Source organism: Onychomys torridus, chromosome 14 (genome assembly GCF_903995425.1).
Source record: "Onychomys torridus chromosome 14, mOncTor1.1, whole genome shotgun sequence".
Taxonomy (NCBI): domain Eukaryota; kingdom Metazoa; phylum Chordata; class Mammalia; order Rodentia; family Cricetidae; genus Onychomys; species Onychomys torridus.
Genome location: NC_050456.1, coordinates 77,860,180 through 77,874,743, shown reverse-complemented (window position 1 = coordinate 77,874,743; position 14,564 = coordinate 77,860,180). Strand labels below are relative to the sequence as shown.

Here is a 14,564-nt window from a genome sequence, read left to right as displayed (position 1 = left end):
TTTCTGGGTGTAGTACATGCCAATGCAACTTCACATCTTTTTTTTTTTTTTTTTTTTTTTTGGTTTTTCGAGACAGGGTTTCTCTCTGTAGCTTTGGTGCCTGTCCTGGATCTCACTCTGTAGACAAGGCTGGCCTCGAACTCACAGAGATCCGCCTGCCTCTGCCTCCCGGGTGCTGGGATTAAAGGCGTGTGCCACCACTGCCCAGCCGCAACTTCACTTCTACTGTTCCTATTAAAAAGGAATTAGTTGGACTAGAGAGATGGCTCAGAGGTTAAGAGCATCAACTGCTCAAAAGGTCCTGAGTTCAATTCTCAGCAACCACATGGTGGCCCACAACCATCTGTAGTGAGATCTGGCATATAGGCAAACCTGCAGACAGAACACTGTATACATAATAAATAAAATAAATCTTAAAAGAAACTTATGTTTGCTAGGTAAGCACTCTACCACTGGGCTACATTCCTATCCCTTGGTTGTCTTTCAAATAGGGTCTTGCTATGTAGATCAGGTTGGCCTTGGCCTTAGAATCCTATCTCTAACTCCAAAGTTCTGTGATTAGGCTGGGGCTAGCTCAGTGGAAGGGCATTTACTCAGGATCTAAGAGACTGGGTTCAATTCTTGGCACTGGGATGGGGAGAGGAGATGCTGAGACGGGAGGGGAATGCCCCACGCCCAGCTCTGCACTTCCTGACCATTTAGGAGAAGGAGGAAGAGGGAGACGGTAATGGAGGAGGAAAGCAGCAATGATGTGCTCGCCTTTCCTCTGCAGCACGGCCAATGACCACCTGACTACCCAGCAACCACACAGTGGAGTGATAGGAGGCCAAGTCCCAGGGCTCACTACTCTCAGGACTAGAAACTGTCTTAGTTTCTCAAAAGCCATGAAGGGGAACAGAATGTGCAGGTGCTGAGGGGAGCCCTAGAATTTTATACCATAGGAGAGAAGAAGGGTTAACAGTTAGAATAGTAGTGTTTAGGGAGTGTCCCGCTGGTACATATAAGGCTGGGCCTGGGTCTCATCCCACAGTGCATCTACTATCATCAAAGACCTTAAGAAGCAAGATCAATAACTTATGCATCAGATTATCAGCTCTGGGTCTTACCTGTGTCAGTGTCAAAACTGACAGTGGCGTGGAAACGTTTGCCATGCTTCAAGATGTCCAGAGTCAGGAGGACCTCAGGGCTCTCCCGCTTCTCCTGGATGCGGTACAGTGCACGTTCCAAGTTTAGCCAAAAGCTGATTTCTTGCAAGGCAGTTCCCGATGCAGGATCTCGATCGAGTTTGGTCACCTTTGAAGATAAGATGAGCCTGACTTGTAAGTCTCAAGTCTCTCTCTCCCCTATACATTTAGAGGGTTTGGTTTGAAGCTTGGCATGGTGGCTGGGTTAAATGCTCCCACAGTTCACTATTTACTATTCTGTCCAGACTCTGGCCTTGCATGAACATCCCTAGAAAAAGGAGGGCTCCTACCATCACGCTAATCACACCAAAACTTGGGGCAACTTCGCACAGACATTAAAAGAGCAAACCACTGCCAAAAAGCAATCATTTCACAGTGCTCTTACCTTCTGAATTTCTCGGATCCACCGATTAACTCCAGACTGCAATTGGTTAAGAAAAGTTGGGTCTTCAACCTTATCACCAAAATCTGTAACTTTGGGCTTTTCTCCACGCTCATAGCACTGCTTTGCAACGTTCGTGATAATGGGATGAATGGGCAAGCTGATCTCTGGGATCTCAATATTTTGCTGCAGATGAAGGAGTCCCATCTCAAGTTCTGCAATTTTTTTTTCAACTGAAGGAGCCATCTTATCACCATCCCTACAAAGACATGAAGTATCTCAGAACTAGAGCATTATGTAAGGTCTGTTCAGGATTAAGGAGATACACTGTTGTAACGAGACAAAGCCCAGACTCAGTGAGAAAGCAGGGCTTACCTGTCTGCCTTGCCAGACTCTCTGATGTAGGACTTGAAAAAAGGAGCCACTGCATTGCTGATGAAAGAATGCAGTGTTTCATAGGGTGAGTCTTCACTGAGAGTGAGGACTCGGAGCTGGGAAGACACTGGCTTATCTGCATCAATCACAGGAGTTCGCTTGATGAATGCCAAGCTAAAAGGCAAAAGCAGAGTTAGAACAGGTAAGTCCTACTCTTAGTAGTTTTAACAGCTATAGCTTTTGTGTTGAAAAATTAAAACTTCATTTGAGGGTTGGGGATTTAGCTCAGTGGTAGAGCGCTTGCCTAGCAAGCATAAGGCCCTGAGTTCGACCCTCAGCTCAAAAAAAACCAAAAACCAAAAACCAAAAAACCAAACTTCATTTGAATGTTTAACTTAAATTATATTAAGAACACACTGAGCTGGGTAGGTGTGGTGGTACACACCTTTAATCTCAGCACTCAGAAGGCAGAGGCAGGGGTATCTCTTGTGAGTTTCAGGCCAGCCAAGAATACAGTGAGACCTGTCTCACACTAACCAACCAGACTAAATGGTTGCTTTTCTAGCTGTGACCATCTTCCTTTCCCACTATGAGAGAATGACTGCATCCTGTATCAATCCCCCGTCCTCCACCCTGGAACCCACATAGTGGGAGTAGAGGAAAGGTTCCTGTACTGTGACCTACCAATGGCAGAGTGCTTTCAGTGCTGAAAAAGATGGGAAACGAAGGAAAAATGTACATACATACATACGTGTACGTACACACACACACACACACACACACACTGCAGGGCAGGTTGGGCAAATCACCGTGCTTCCCTGACCCATGTGTGGCAGATGCCGGCGACTCCTATCTGGAGCTATACCCACTGTCCACACAACTCTTCTGCAACCCCTTTTTTTTTTTTGAGACAGAGTCTCTTCCTCCTATGCAGACTAGGCTGACCCCAAGCTTGATCCTCTAGCTCCAGCCTTCTCCCTGCTGGGGTACAATCTGTACCTCTATACTTAGCAACTCCCCTGTAGTCTTGAAATTGCTTAAGAAGCTTTGACTGCTGATGCAGAATAATGATAGTATTCATTTATGGAAACCTGAAAGTTTCTACTGGAATTACAAGTTGATACAAACTTTCTGGAAGGTGGAAAATCTAGCAACATTTATTAAAACTTTAATGATGTCTTTCCTGTGAATTAGTAACACTACTTTGAAGGATTTATCCTAAAAAGAATCCGTATACAAGAATGTTTACTACTAATTTATAATGACTAAAATAAATAAAAGCAGAGATTATTATTAGACCAAAGAATAAAATCTAGTTGAAACCCCGAACTACTATTAAGTACATGACAGCTGAAACATAAGAGCAGCACTATGGGTGACTATTAAAATTGGAGTGTTTCAGAATTTAAACTGACTTAGAAATCTTGCCTATGTTCAGGATGTGTTCATGTGCAGTAGACCTGTGGCTCATTATCATAATAGCATACTCACACTACTTACCTATTGGATTTGACTCCGTAATGAATGTCTATGTTGATGTTATAGGAAATGAATTCTTTCTCCTCTTCTCCTTCATCACCAACATCCTCTACAAGTCATAATAATATTATCAAATTCACATTGGCATCTCTAATTTTTTGTCTATCAAATCTTAAGAGACTGGCCCTCACGCCCTCCCACCCCACCTCTCAAGTCCCAGGTGCTGGCACTACCTGTTTTTCCTGACTCCTAAGTTGGGCATTTGTTTGCTGTGTGATCTTGGGGACTAGGAGGCTAACTTCTCTGTATCTTCCAGGCAATACAGAGTGCTTGGGTTGTTGGAAGGACTCACAGGAGGACACAAATGAAGGCTCAGGGCAAGGTACGCCTGTGGGCAGTGCCAGGTGCCAGTAGTTTCTGCCAACTTCTTTCTCACTGCACCAGCCCACTACACTCACCCTGTGTCTCAAACATACAAATCTCCTTCTATCCTCAGTATTCAGCTCTTAGTACACAACACAACAAGCATTTCCATGTCACACAGTCTGCCCTAGGCTGGCAGGACTATTAGCCCCGTTGTCCAGTGTAAGTAAGTGGTCCCCAAGGTGCTCAGCTGGAAAGCACTGTGAGAATGCAGAGAGACCCACAAGTTCACACGCGCTTTTCACCAGCACATGGCAGGGCCAGGCCAAGGGAGAAACCCGCCCTGGAAGACTGCTGACAAGAAATGTCCCCAGGGGCAGTCACCCAGCTTTTCCTTTGCCCTGCTAAGCACTGTCAGTCTTTTGTGGGCTTCAAACAGAACCACCTTTTCCACCTAAGCTAATGGAAGGCCCAGACCATGTGGCCCACAGAGCACACAGGTCCCACTCAAAGCTTTTTGGAACTTGGCCCTATGACAGTCTCAGGAAGCATGTGAGTCAGACTTCCAAACCAAAAATCAAATTATACCACTGAGCTAAATCCCCAACCCCTATAGAAAGAATTGTTAAGAGTGATCTAGGTCTGGTGACACAGGCCTTTAATCCTAGCACCTAGGAGGCAGGAGATCTGTGAGTTTAAAGCCAGCCTGGTCTATATAGTGAGACTCTGTTTCAAAATAAAATAACAGCACTAAAAGATAAGCAAACTTCTCCATCAAGCTATAAATAACCTCTAAGGCATTTGAACATTCTAGCAGAGTTATCTCCACAACGACTCCCAGTGTGAAATACCAGCATTAGCAAACCTACATACAATTTAGGGATTTAACAGGATTATTTATACATTTCCTCGTTTATATCACCCCCCTTCTTTCTTTCTTTCGAGACAGTGTTTTAACTGTCTAACCCTGACGGCCTCTGCCTTCCAAGTGCTGAGATTAAAGGCATGTGCCACCACACCAGCCCTGCCTTCATTTTTAAGCCACGAGGTAGGTGAAAAAGCAATAAACATAACAGAAGATGCAGAAGCTGAGTGGTGTGAACTTCAAACTCAGAAGCAGAGAAGGGCATGGGACACTGAACTGGGTGGTCTACGAGGCTTCTTTTAGCAATCAATCCATGAAATTCAAGTATAAAATACAGCACCCAAGCAAACGCTATCGGCTTTGTTAGTTTAAGATGAGACAAAAGAAAAAAAATTTTTTTTCAAGACAGGGTTTCTCTGTAGCTTTGGCTATCCTGGAACTCACTCTGTAGACCACAGAGATCCCACAGAGATCCACTTGCCTCTGCCTCCCTGTGTGCTGGGATTAAAGGCGTGCACCACCACTGCCTGGCAAAAGCAAAATTCTAAGTGACGATGTTTGCACAAAATGGGTGGAGCTGAAGATCACCATGGTAAGTGAATAAACTCAGGACTAGTGGACTCAAAGACCAAAGTCTTCTCTCTTATGAGGGCTTCTGATTTAAGTCGGGAGTGTGTGTGGGGGGGTAGATAGAGGACTGTGAGAGGTGAGGAAGCAATCTTAAGAGGGAGGGAGTAAAAAGGGTAATGAGAAACATGTGAGATGAAAACAGAAGTAGGGATTATTTGGAGAAAAGCAGGGGAGTAGTAAGAGGGGATTAGGTAGGATGGGGGAGAGCAAAGGGGACGGGGCTGAATAATAACAAAGTAAAATGACACCTATGTATGCAAGTGAGGTAATAAAACCATTTCTTTGTAAGCTAATTTTTAAAACAAAACCCACACTAGAAAGCATGATATGGAATGTATCTTATTCAGAAGACTTTTCTTCCAAACAATTATTTTTTTATCTAATTTTGGGAATGGAGAAAGAAGTGGGTGGCAGAACATTCTAGTATGCCCGGTACTACCTCTTGTTTTTAAAAGTAATAACTGTCATTATGTGGGAGTTGGCATCTTCTGACTGTACCCTGAAGGCCTCAGGCACACTGAGAAGGCAGCACATGCTCCAGATGCTGCCACTTCTCTCCGACACAGGAGTCTCTGCTTGACTGGGCTGGCACTCTGCATCTCAGCTGAGGAGAGTGGTCTACTGTGTGGTGTGTGGATGCTGAAAAGCAACCCCCTGCAGGTGCAGAATGTCAGCATCTGTTGGCTGTATGGCTCCCCTCAAGTTCTCAGTTATCTAAGAATCTGGAGCATGACCACAAGGGCTGTCACCCAGTGCAGCCTGTGACCCTCCCTCCAGATTATGAAGCCATACTTTGGCAAGAGATCCTACATGTTCCTCTTGTACAGGGTCCTCCCACCACAGGCCTGCCCAAATGAATGCTAAGGGAAGTTTTTAATTTTTTAACCTTTTAAAAACTATTTAAAGCCGGGTGGTGGTGGCCTGTAATCCCAGCACTTGGGAGGCAGAGGCAGGTGGATCTCTGAGTTCAAGGCCAGCCTGGTCTGCAGAGCAAATTCAAGGAAATGCACAAAGCTACACAGAGAAACCTTGTCACGAAAAACAAAAAACAAAACAAAACAAAAAAAAAAAAACTATTTAAAAAACCCTTTATAAATCAACTGATTTTGCAACCACTCAAATTGGCTACATTATAAGATAACCCTGCTGCCTGGAAGTAGCCACACCTATGCCTACAATCTCTAAAATGCAAGTAAGACAAAGCGCATGAAGACACGCTGTCAAGGCAGGGGAATTATGAAATACTGTCTTGTCAGGCCTGAAGGCGCATGTCTTTAATCCTAACACTCAGGAAACAGAGGCAGGCAGATCTCTGTGCGTTCGAGGCCAGCCTGATCTATAGAGCAAGCTCCAGAACAGCCAGAGCTACACAGAGAAACTGTGTTGTGGTACTGTGTTCCCAAAAATATTGTTCAGGCTAATAAACTTATCTGGGGTCAGAGAACAGGAAGGCCATAATATTAAACATGAGGATAGGCAGTGGTAGCATACGCCTTTAATCCTAGCATTTCATAGAAATACTTCTGGATCTCTGAGTTCAAGGCCACATTAGAAACAGCCAGGCATGGTGACACTCGCCTTTAATCCCAGGAAGTGATGGCAGAAAGTAGAAAGGTATATAAGGCGTGAAGACCAGAAACTAGAAGCATTTGGCTGGTTAAGCTTTTAGGCTTTGGAGCAGCACAGTTCAGCTGAGATTGATTTGGATGAGGACTCAGAAGCTTCCAGTCTGAGGAAACAAGACCAGCTGAGGAACTGGCGAGGTGAGGTAGCTGTGGCTTGTTCTGTCTCTCTGATCTCCCAGCAGTCACCCCAATAACTGGCCTCGGGTTTGATTTATTAATAAGAACTTCTAACAATTCTGCTACAGTGTCTTGAAAAACAAAAACAAAAACAAGAAAAAGGAAGAAGAGGAGGAGGAGAAAAGAAAGAAATAATGTTCCCTTCAGTTTTCTAAAATAATCCCAGCATTTGGGAGGCAGAGGCAGGTGGATCTCTGTGAGTTCGAGGCTAGCCTGGGCTACAGAGCTAGTTCCAGGCAGTCAAGGCTACACAAAGAAATCCTGCCTTGGAAAAAACAAAAATAGATAGACAGATAGAGATGAAATTCATCACCAAATACCACTCCAGTAACATACAGATGATAAAAGAACCTTCTGTAACCACTTGACACAACTGAAAACTCTGAAGCAATTCTTCCCCGATGGTTCAACATCATTCACAGAAACGCAATCACACAAGGGAATCAAACAGGCTCCATGGCCCACTCCAGGCAGTGAGTGAGTCAGGGCTTCCTAGCCAACCAAGGCTGCAGTTCAACACTAGGAGCACTGCAGTGCAGCAGAAAGCTGCTCAGGCCAGCTCAGGAAGACACACCCAATGACATAATCCTCAGACAGGAAGAACTCGAAGACAGTTCTGCGGCTTGGTGAAATTCCAGCACCCTCTGATAATAACTTGGGGAAGTCATTACCATTCAGTCAGAGAAACATATTTGGATCAGTCTTGTTATATAATCCCTAGTGAATAAATACAGAAAGTCTGAATATGCTCAAATCCCACTTATAGAATGTTATAATGCTTGATAAACTGCCATCAGATAATCTTTTGCAAAAGGCCAAACGTGACAACATATACCTGTGATCTCAGCACTGGAGAAGCAGGGACAGGAGGATCACCACAAGTTCCAGTCAACCTGGTCTACAGAATGAGTTCAGGTTAGCCAGAGTAATGGGCCAGCTCCAGAACTGTGTGTGCTCCCTAAAAAGACACTTCATTATTAACTGCTAATAACAGGAAGGCTGTGACTGCCTTCTATCTAGAAGGCTATCTACAAACACAAGCTACATGTTTTATCAGATGGTACATTTCAATAAATCTCGCATCAGGTTCCCGATCCCATTGAGTTCCCGGTTAATACACAGCTAACCCAGGTGAAGAATCAAAGCACAGAGCTCAGGGAGAGCTGGGCCTGCCTCCCGGTTGCTGAGCTACATGCTGTGCTGAGACACACTGGTGGACGCTGGCCAACTGGCAGTAGCACCTGAATGCGCATGCTTCTATGGACAGACGATAGATCGCAAATTACTAGTGCAGATAGGAGCACACTGTGTCTTAATAAAATTCGACTGCTGTAAGAACTGTACTACCTGAGTAGACATTTTCATCGAGGATGGAGGAAAAGGGATAAACCTGGTCATTCCCTCCCAACTCTCTGCCAGCACAGAGCAAGATGAAGGCATCCCTGCCCTTCATCCCACAACAACTGGCTTGTGACAAGTTCCTGGGTTTATCTTTTTATCATGGTGGCCACCATCGCCACACGAACTCTTTTCTCATGTGAATGTTTTAGTTTTATCCATTTTTCATCTCTGGTGCTGAGGGCCGTAACTTTGCTCCCACACTACCCTCTATGCTGGTACCTTGCTGAGAACTCTGAGAAAGTCAGGTTTTCTCAACCTGAAAGCTTTGAAAAGAAATATCCTTTCAGGTGTGCTAAGGAAGCATTACACCTCACTTAACTGCTGGTACAAAATGTAAACTGAAAGCCACTAATGCCTAAGGAACTTAATACTCATAGTCTAGGCAGGCCTTGGATTCGACCTTGAACTTCTGATTCTTCTGGTTCCACATCCCCAGTGCCAGGATTATGCACTGCACTACCAAGTGGTGGGAATGAAACCAAAGTCTACATAAGCACCTTACCATCTGAGATACCTCCCAGTCCCAAGGACTTAATACTTTTTCAGCTAATATTAATTTAGAAGAAATAGTGGATAAGAAAATTGACTAAAACAAACATTTTATCTTTGAATTTTTTTTAATATTATTGCATGTGTATGGGTGTTTTGCCTGAATGCATTTCTGTGTACCACTTGTACGCCTGTTGCTCACGGAGGCCAGAAGAGGTTGTGAGTCACCATATAGGTGCTGGGAATCAAGCCCAGTTCTCTGCAAGAGCAGGAGTGCTCTTATCCGGGGAGCCATTTTTCCAGCAAGCATTCCCATCTTAACAGATGCACTGAAGAACTGCCATCAACTGGTTTCAGGCTTCAGAATTCTTCAAAAATCCTTTTCCTTTCATCAAACCCCTCCCCTCAAGGATCAGGGATCTATACGAAAGTGGGAAAACTGTGGTGGAAACTTCAAGACAAAGGGGTCTTCCAGACACAGCAGGACTGAAGCACGCTCATGAACTAAGATTTAACAGAGACTGTGGCAGGAAGCACAAGACCCGTACAAGTTCAATGGACACAGGGCTCCAGCGCTGTGGAAGCGAAGTAGATGTGGGCTTCACCCCTAATCAAGAAGCTGTCTATGATGAACACCTGTTGGCAAAGAGAAACCAGTTTTCTCCAATGAAGTCTCACTGGGTAATCAACCATACTTCAGGGCAGGCCCTATGCCTAGGAGTAGTTGGCCAATACAAAATGAAGTCAATGGTATTTTTGTGGACTTTGTATTTCATGTTACTGTGTTTGGGCATTTTTTTTTTATTTTTATTTTATTGGTTTTTGTTTTTGTAAGTTTTTTTGTGGTTTCTTTTTTTGTGTGTGTTTTTTTGAGACAGGGTTTCTTGAAGCTCTGTAAACTAGTCCTCAAACTCACAGAGATTTGCCTGCCTCTGCCTCCCAAGTGCTGGGATCTTTATTGTTTTTGTTCTGAAAGAGAAAAAGAACATAAGTTCGAATGGGCAAGGAAGTGGGGAGGACCTGGAGAATTTGAGGGGAAGGGAAAATATGATAAAAACATAGTATATGGAAAAAAACTTTTTTTTTTTGGTTTATCAAGACAGGGCTTCTCTGTGTAGCTTTGTGCCTTTCCTGAAACTGGCTTTGGAGACCAGGCTGGCCTCAAACTCACAGAGATCTACCTGCCTCTGCCTCCCAAGAAAGAGCTGGGGTTAAAGGCGTGCACCACCACCGCCCTGCAAAATATTTTCAATGAAGAAAAAAATCAACCAAGTCCTCCCCGCCCCCATGTTGGTGTTTTTTAAAAAAGCCTGCATGTACATCTGTGTAAGGGTGTCAGATCCCCTGGAACTGGAGTTACAGACAGCTATGAACTGCCATGTGGGTGTTGGGAATTGAACCCGGATCCTTTGGAAGAACAGCCAGTGTTCTTAATTGCTGAATCATCATCTCTCCAGCACCCCCCCCCCAAAGTCCTTTACCTGATTCTCTCCTGGGGTTCTCAGTCCACCCATCTCCACTCTTTTCTAAAGCAGTGGATACAGTCTCCCTCAGCACAACAAAACCACATTTACTGCACAGCACAATGCTGTTCACCCTGCGGCAGGCTGCCTTGTTCTATAGGAGTACAAGGCCCCACCTGCACCTGACAGCTAGGCAGTGCACTGGGCTGACAGACTCCTCCTGCTGAAGTATTACAGCCTCACAGAAAGCTTCCCCTGCTGACGGACTGATCCCTTTACTAACCCCATGAGGGCCAAGTCTGGAAATGAAGGCAGGCTGAAGATCCATAATTGGAAAATCTCAATTTTTTGAAGATCAGAGAGTTTCAGATTGAGAAGCATTTCATATTTCAGGTTAGAGAGGCAAAAGTCACACCTGAAACACCTCTGGCCCCAGCATCCTTTAACACCTCCAGGGGTGCTCAACTGTATGAAGCCTTTAAAGCCATCAATTACCACCCTTCATAGTTTCTCATGAAAATTAAATGCTTAGAAAAACAACTTCGGAAAGCTCACAGAAACAATTCTCCTAAGTCTCCACACAGCTATGTTTCTATGAAGCTGGAAACCAGAAGATGCACTACATGAAATGTGAGAAATTCTTTCACATTCCAATCTCCAGCCATCTCTGCACTAACGAAGAGTCGAATCCCCTAAATTACCTACCCTAGAAAAGACGGCATTGCCAGTTCAAGACACATACACTAAGAGCAGCCACTATTCCCAGTCGTGAAGACAGAGTTCCAAGCCTAAGGACGGAGTGAAGTGTGAGAACAAGTGTGTGGTCTCAGTCAGTCAGTCAGTCGTCTGTCTCTCTCTGCATATCATCCTTGCCGGGCACAGAAGTTGGAGGATGCCAGTGACAGAGGCACAACTGTTACGTTCCCACTGACAGGACCGACCTGCCGGGAACAGCACAAGGAAAACTGGTACCCATCTAAGAACTGCTACAAAACATCCTTGCCGAGTAAGCCACCTAGTTAAGGAACAAACACCTTTTCATCGAGAAGAAAACAATTTCTCACAGACTAAGAATTAGAGCAGATTTCTCGGGAATTCTGCCCTTTAATGAAAGTTTATAGCTGGTTAGGGTGCCTTAAAAAACAAAACAAAACAAAAAAACGTATTTGGCCACATACAAAAATGCTTTTATTAACTTGGTACAAGTGTTTGGGGAGAGGCTGCAGACACAGCTCAGCTGGTGCAGTGCTTGCCTGGCATACTATCCCCGGCACCACAGTAAAAACTGACCAAGGTAGTGAACACCTTTAGCACTTAGGAAGGCTGAGGCAGGAAGATCAGAAGTTCAAGGTCATTCTTGGCTACAAAAGAGTTTGAGACCACTTTAGGATACAAGATAATTTGTCTTCAAAAAGAGAGAGAAAGGAGGGTGACTAATATTAAAAACGAATTTTCCAGCTCAGGAAATCAGCTATATTATTAACCACGGTGGTATTTATTCACTGCAATCAACTATTGCCTATGCATATCTAAGTGTGCAGAAGCCGAGGTGAACTCCTAAGAACTACCAAATCAAAGCCCTCCCACCAAGGGCCCAGGTTCTGTATAGAGCTAGGAGTGCAGTTCAGTGTTAGATTGTGTGCTTGGCAGCCCCCAGAAGGCACAGAGCCATGTTATCTCTGTGAGTTGAGGTCAGCCTGATCTACATAGATCCAGGCCAACATTAGCTACACTGTAAGACTTTTTTTCAAAACAAATAAGCAACAACAAGATTGTGCTTATGAGCATGTGCAAGGTCTTGGATTTAATCCTCAGCACAGGTAACAAAGATGCTAATAAGAACGAGACCTTAAGACATAAACTTGGACTTTTGAATCTTTCCCTATGTTCTCATAAGCGAACAAGAAATTAATGATCCGTTAAATTGCTAGGAATACATACAGGATTTTTTTTTATAAACACAGAAGGGAAGTATTTCAGACTCAGACACTCAAATTCCTTAGTCAACTTTCAAAAGTGCAAGTCATTATGGAACCTAAGCTGGGATGCTGGATCATCCCTTTGCTGGAAGAAATGTATACTGCATAGACACTGTTCCATTCCACCCTTGGTACAAGATTGCCATGTATGAAAAAAGCAAATTACTGACAACCACTCCAGAGCTAAGAGCAAAACTTGGTAATATTTTCATAAAGAGAAACTATGACTCATGGTTTTTGTGTGTTTGTGTTTAAATCACTGATTTCAATACATAAACTGTGCAACAAGGAATATAAAAGAATTAGCTAGTGTCAAACTACTCAAAACTACTTTAAAAACAGGTTAAAAATTATTTTAGTAAACAAGCACCAATAGCATACTGCTTTAAACATTCCTTGTGGATCAAAGAAAAATATTTTGCTATCTTCCAACTTCTGGTCCAAAGCAAGACCACAATGAACATTTTGCAAATAAGAATAACCTTTAAGAGATACAAACTATCTGAAAGATACAAACTATCCGAAAAAGGAAGGTCAGCGACACCGGTTTTCTAACCGAACCGCACTGCCATTTGAAATTCTAAGGAACTTGCTAGCAAACATTCTCAGACTATCTTCAATCTCTTAAGTGCTAACTTTAAAATTTACTTGGACAGCACCTCTGGACCCCTGAGGGGATGCCACACCCGTTCACCAGCGTGTCACACTCGCTCCCAGGCGCTACAAAGTGGTTTTAAAGACCCGAGGGAGGAATCCTACAAGCAAGCCCGAGATTCCACGCGCATCTAGGGATGCTGTGAATGGATGTCTAATGGAGGAGGCCACTGGAGTGTGTCAGCTTTTTTGCCTCCTTCCCCAACCAGGTAATCAACATTTTTTTAAAGCTTTGAAATCAAGCTTGAATGTTACAGGGCTGTCATCAATCAACAACTAATCATCTAATCAACAATTTCAAGCCATGATCAGCCAAACAAGCAATGAACTGGAAACTGGTATTTTGAGTCTAGTCTAAGGTCCAGTACTAGCTGGTGACCTTGGGCCAACCACCAGACTCGGTTTCCTGGTTTGTAAAATGGGGAGATACACCAACTCAGCCAACGATGCTGTGAGGCCAAACGCGTAGGCAGCCACGGAGAGCAAAGATGCTGAGTGCCCAGGGCCTGCCCACTCGGGCTCCCTCCAACCCACTGGTACCCAAGACCACCCAGGGGCCGGCACCAGGCTGCCCTAGACACATCCTTCCCCAAGGGGGCTGAGCTTGGACACGAATCGAAACCGAAAAGCTCATGTGACTTTGGAGGCAGGGATGCGGCCCTGCTCCCGGCCAGGCCCGGGAGACGCCGTCTCCACCCAACTCGGCCATCTTGAGAAGCCGCGGAGACAAAGCGACCCCACAGCGCGGGCGCCGGCGGACCGGGGCACCCTTGCCGCTCCACGCGACCGGGGAGGGGGCGCCGCGCACCTTTGAGGGTGGAGCGCTCCACCAGGACCGTGTGGACCTGCGGGTCTGACAGGAACTTGCGCATCTGCTCCAGGGCGCTCTTCTCCTCCAGCGCCGCCTCCAGCGCGGCCGGCGCGTCGCCGCCGTCCTCCAGCAGCAGCGGCACCAGCTTGCGCAGGTGCTTCTGCAGCACCGCCACGTCCGCCACATTCTGCACCGCCGACACCTCCAGGCCGGCCGAGCCGTCCTCGCCGCCGCCGCCCGGCTCCGACATGGCGGATCCGCGGAAGGGAGAGAGAGAAAGACAGAGAGTTGAAAAGGGAGGTCACCGCCCGGCGCAAGGAAGCAGAGAGCGAGAGGAGCAGGAGCCCGAAGACGTCGTGTCCGCTAGCCCGCGGCCGACTGCGGACAGCGGAGCCGGCTCCGCCCTAAAGGCCGCCGCTCCCGCCGGCCCCGCCCCGCCCGCTGGCTGCAGCCACCGGCGCCCGCTCGCGGGCGGCGTCGTGACGTTACGCATGCGCATGGAGGCGGGGCTAGGCGCGGAGCCGCATGGCCTTTTGGGACTTGTAGTCCGGACGCAGGGCGGGGCCCGCTTGTCTCCGCCCTGGAGTGGTCCAGGATCCGCTTCTATCTCCTCTGCAGGGTCGCAGAGACTATCACAAAGCTCCTTAAGGCTCCATAAATAGTGTATGAAGAATGCGTTGACGAGAG

At 45.7% G+C, this 14,564-nt stretch overlaps 1 protein-coding gene across 2 annotated transcripts in view; it reads right to left on the bottom strand.

Annotated features, from left to right (window-relative positions):
• Positions 1 to 14,328, bottom strand: part of Dync1h1 (dynein cytoplasmic 1 heavy chain 1) — a 69,793-nt gene extending 55,465 nt beyond the window's left edge. Inside the window, exons 1-5 of one of the 2 annotated variants that reach the window (XM_036205996.1) lie at positions 13,875 to 14,328; positions 3,442 to 3,529; positions 1,942 to 2,115; positions 1,570 to 1,825; positions 1,107 to 1,293 (exon numbers count right to left, since the gene is read on the bottom strand). In XM_036205996.1, coding sequence (XP_036061889.1) covers positions 1,107 to 1,293; positions 1,570 to 1,825; positions 1,942 to 2,115; positions 3,442 to 3,529; positions 13,875 to 14,127 — 958 coding nt within the window. In that variant the 5' untranslated portion in view covers positions 14,128 to 14,328. The remainder of the gene's footprint in view (positions 1 to 1,106; positions 1,294 to 1,569; positions 1,826 to 1,941; positions 2,116 to 3,441; positions 3,530 to 13,874) is intronic. The other variant, XM_036205997.1, reaches the window with a different exon arrangement.
• Between the last annotated feature and the right edge of the window lie 236 nt (positions 14,329 to 14,564).